This window comes from Entamoeba histolytica, genomic scaffold, assembly GCF_000208925.1.
Source record: "Entamoeba histolytica HM-1:IMSS scf_1104750518141 genomic scaffold, whole genome shotgun sequence".
NCBI lineage: Eukaryota > Evosea > Mastigamoebida > Endamoebidae > Entamoeba > Entamoeba histolytica.
This window is the reverse complement of record NW_001915576.1, coordinates 301-3,323: the sequence shown is the minus strand read 5'-3', so window position 1 is coordinate 3,323 and position 3,023 is coordinate 301. Positions and strand designations below refer to the sequence as shown.

Below are 3,023 nucleotides of genomic sequence, written 5' to 3'. Positions count from 1 at the left end.
CCAATACATCAAAAAAGGGAAGTCTCATCAAATAAGTGACATTTTAGAAGATGGTTCGAGTCAAAATGAGTAGATAAAACTATTACAGTTAAAGCATGGAAGTCAATCAATATTAAAAAGAATGCATTCCTACAATTAACTAAAATGCAAGATGGAGTAATATTTTGTGGGTATAGAAAATCAAAAATAATGAAAAATGAAAGATTGAAATACTAAACACTTTGTAAAGACAAGATAGCAACAGTAGAACACATTCTACTATCTTGTATTGGTCATAAAAAATCACAAATAGAAAAACATGACCATATAGGCATAATAATATTGATTAATAAGAAAATACACTGGAAATAAACAATATAAAACCCCCATATGAAACAACATTCCAATATAAAGACATCACAATGATATGGAACAAAAAAATAATGCATAAAAATGAATGACAATATCACAAAAGACCAGACATATATGTAGTAGATAAAAAGAATAAAACCAGTCTATTATTTGATATGACTATTGTGGCTGATCACAATATTATTTGAGTGTAAATGAAGAAAAGAAATATGTATAAGGAATTAAAGAATAGGTTAATGAAAATAGAAAAGTTAAAAGATGTCAAAATAATTCCAGTAGTAATCTCAATAAATGAATTAATAAATAAAGAAAGTATTAAATTAATTAAAGAATTAAAAATTGAGATCGACATCGAGAAAGAAATTAAAAACCTTGTAATAAAAAACATGAAGGATGTCATGGAATACTGCTTCAATCATAACCAAACATACTCAATAAAATTGCTAGAAGAAGACTCATTGTTATTAGTCTCCCCTGAGGCAGGAACAATAGAATTTAATTCTATTAATACTTAATTAATTGCTTGTTATATTTAAATATGATATATTTTTAATTAATTTAAATTAATCAAAAAATACTTTTTGTTATAAAAACCGATTAAAATTCAAAGAAGACTCCAAAATTAGATGAAGAAAATCATTAAAAAGACGAATTAAGCCATAACAACTCCTGTTGTTTTGTTATCCTCAGGACTATTGGATGGATCACCAGATGGACTAACAATAACGCATCCAATTGGATCTTTATTATCATCACCAGCACCATCTTTAGGATTATATTCAGCAGTATCCCCAGTTCCTAATTCCATTTCAACATATAAATTATTTTGAAGTTGAGAACCATCGTCATATTCATCAACGCCATTAATACCACAAAGAGTGTTCCAATCAATTTTGAAATGTCCATTCTCAACTCCCCAATCATTTCCCCAAGAGCTTCTTACCCAAAGGAATTTATGTCCATCACATTCTCCATAACCATCAACAACAACAATATGATCAGTAATTTTTCCAGTACAACTTTCAGACTTATAAATACCACCTACATATCTCAATAATGAATCAGTAACTTTCATTGCACTAATAAATCCATGATATTTATAAATAATTTCTTTTATTTCTTCCCAATTTTTATTGGCAAAGTGAGTAAATTTATTACTAGTAGCAAATTTTAATGGATAATCGATTTCTAGTGATTTACATTCATGTCTATATTTTGCACAATCTGTAACATTTTCACAATCTTTATCAGCGTCAATAAATGGATAATCATCTGCATAATAAATTCCATCTACAGAATCAAGAACATCTTCAGCAAATCCTCCTCCACATCCACCCCATGACTCGGTATTACAATCAAGCAATTGTTGGGCAGATAACATTTTTCGTTTTGGTTTATTATTATCAACTTGTTTAGTTAAATAGGCATAGATTGTTGATAAATGATGTGCTGTTGCAATTGCATAACATCCACCACATAAATTTTGGTCAATATTATTGGTTCCACAATAATTATATTCAGCTTCAGAAGTACATAATGTATAATTATCTGGAACAGCTTGTTTAAGAGTTTGTTTTGTTGAATATACTTTTTCCATTCGAATCATTTCTTGAATTCTTTTTGCACCCATTCTTCTATTACTTTGGATTATACTTGATGTTGCAAGAAGTTCATTGCTTTCCATATCTGCAAATTTATTAATTCCCATTCTATAAGAACTTCCTTTTGCATTGTGCTCTCTCATCATCTCAACATTTTGTATAAAGATAGCTTTTCTTCTTAACTCTTCAGCAACAGTCAAATACTCTTTTTTATATTCTTGTTTAAATTGCTCAAACAACTTTAGTGGATCTTCATTTAAATTAAACGAATTTCCTTCACTTCCTAATACAAGCAAAACTAAAACAACTCCTATCATAATTATATTTTTCAAGTTCTTTGTTTGCCTTTTTATATCAGAGCATTCTCATGATTCTATCATGTTATTCTTTTTTAACTCACAAAAATATGGTTTTTTCAATTTGTAACAATGTTTTCTTTTAATTATTTTATTGTATAAATTACTATATGTATTGATTATTATGTTTAAAAAAATGTTTATCCTATCATTTATTTACCCTATTTCTTGGTTTATTATCACTAAATGGCTGTTATACAATAAAAATTTTATTTTTATTACCCTTTTTAATAAATTCCTCTTTCTTTTTTATTCTTTCTATTACTTTTATTTTCCTATCGCTTTTCTTTTACTTTCCATTAACATTATAATTGGTATATTTTCATGTTTTTATTCTTAATTTAAATTAAACATCATTCATAATTTCAAATATAAAATATTTGTTCATAATTTATTGATATGTATGTATTGGTTTGTTTTTGATAGTTGTTTTGTAATTAATTATATAATAAATTTACTTATTCATGTTTACCCCTTTTTTATTTATTTTTATCGTTAAAATTTATATCATTTATTTTGATAACGTTGAAACTATTGTTATATTTATTTTCAAATTTAAAATATTAATTATTTTATGTTATTCATTTATTATCATTTCATATTTATATTTAATTATATTATTTATTATTTCATTTAATTCTATTTATCATATAATTTGTTTTCGATTATTGTTTTATAAATTTATTAATATTAAAATTATTTAATTTCATTCTTA

At 25.4% G+C, this 3,023-nt stretch overlaps 1 protein-coding gene across 1 annotated transcript, besides 1 other annotated feature; it reads right to left on the bottom strand.

Annotated features, from left to right (window-relative positions):
• The first annotated feature begins 2 nt into the window (after positions 1 to 2).
• Positions 3 to 880: a repeat region.
• Positions 881 to 1,003: 123 nt separating this feature from the next.
• On the bottom strand, positions 1,004 to 2,269 carry EHI_121160 (cysteine protease, putative; the record flags this gene model as incomplete). The annotated part of the gene is made up of 1 exon (XM_001914417.1): positions 1,004 to 2,269. One exon carries the CDS (start codon positions 2,267 to 2,269, stop codon positions 1,004 to 1,006), a length of 1,266 nt encoding a protein of 421 aa, XP_001914452.1.
• Positions 2,270 to 3,023: the final 754 nt, after the last annotated feature.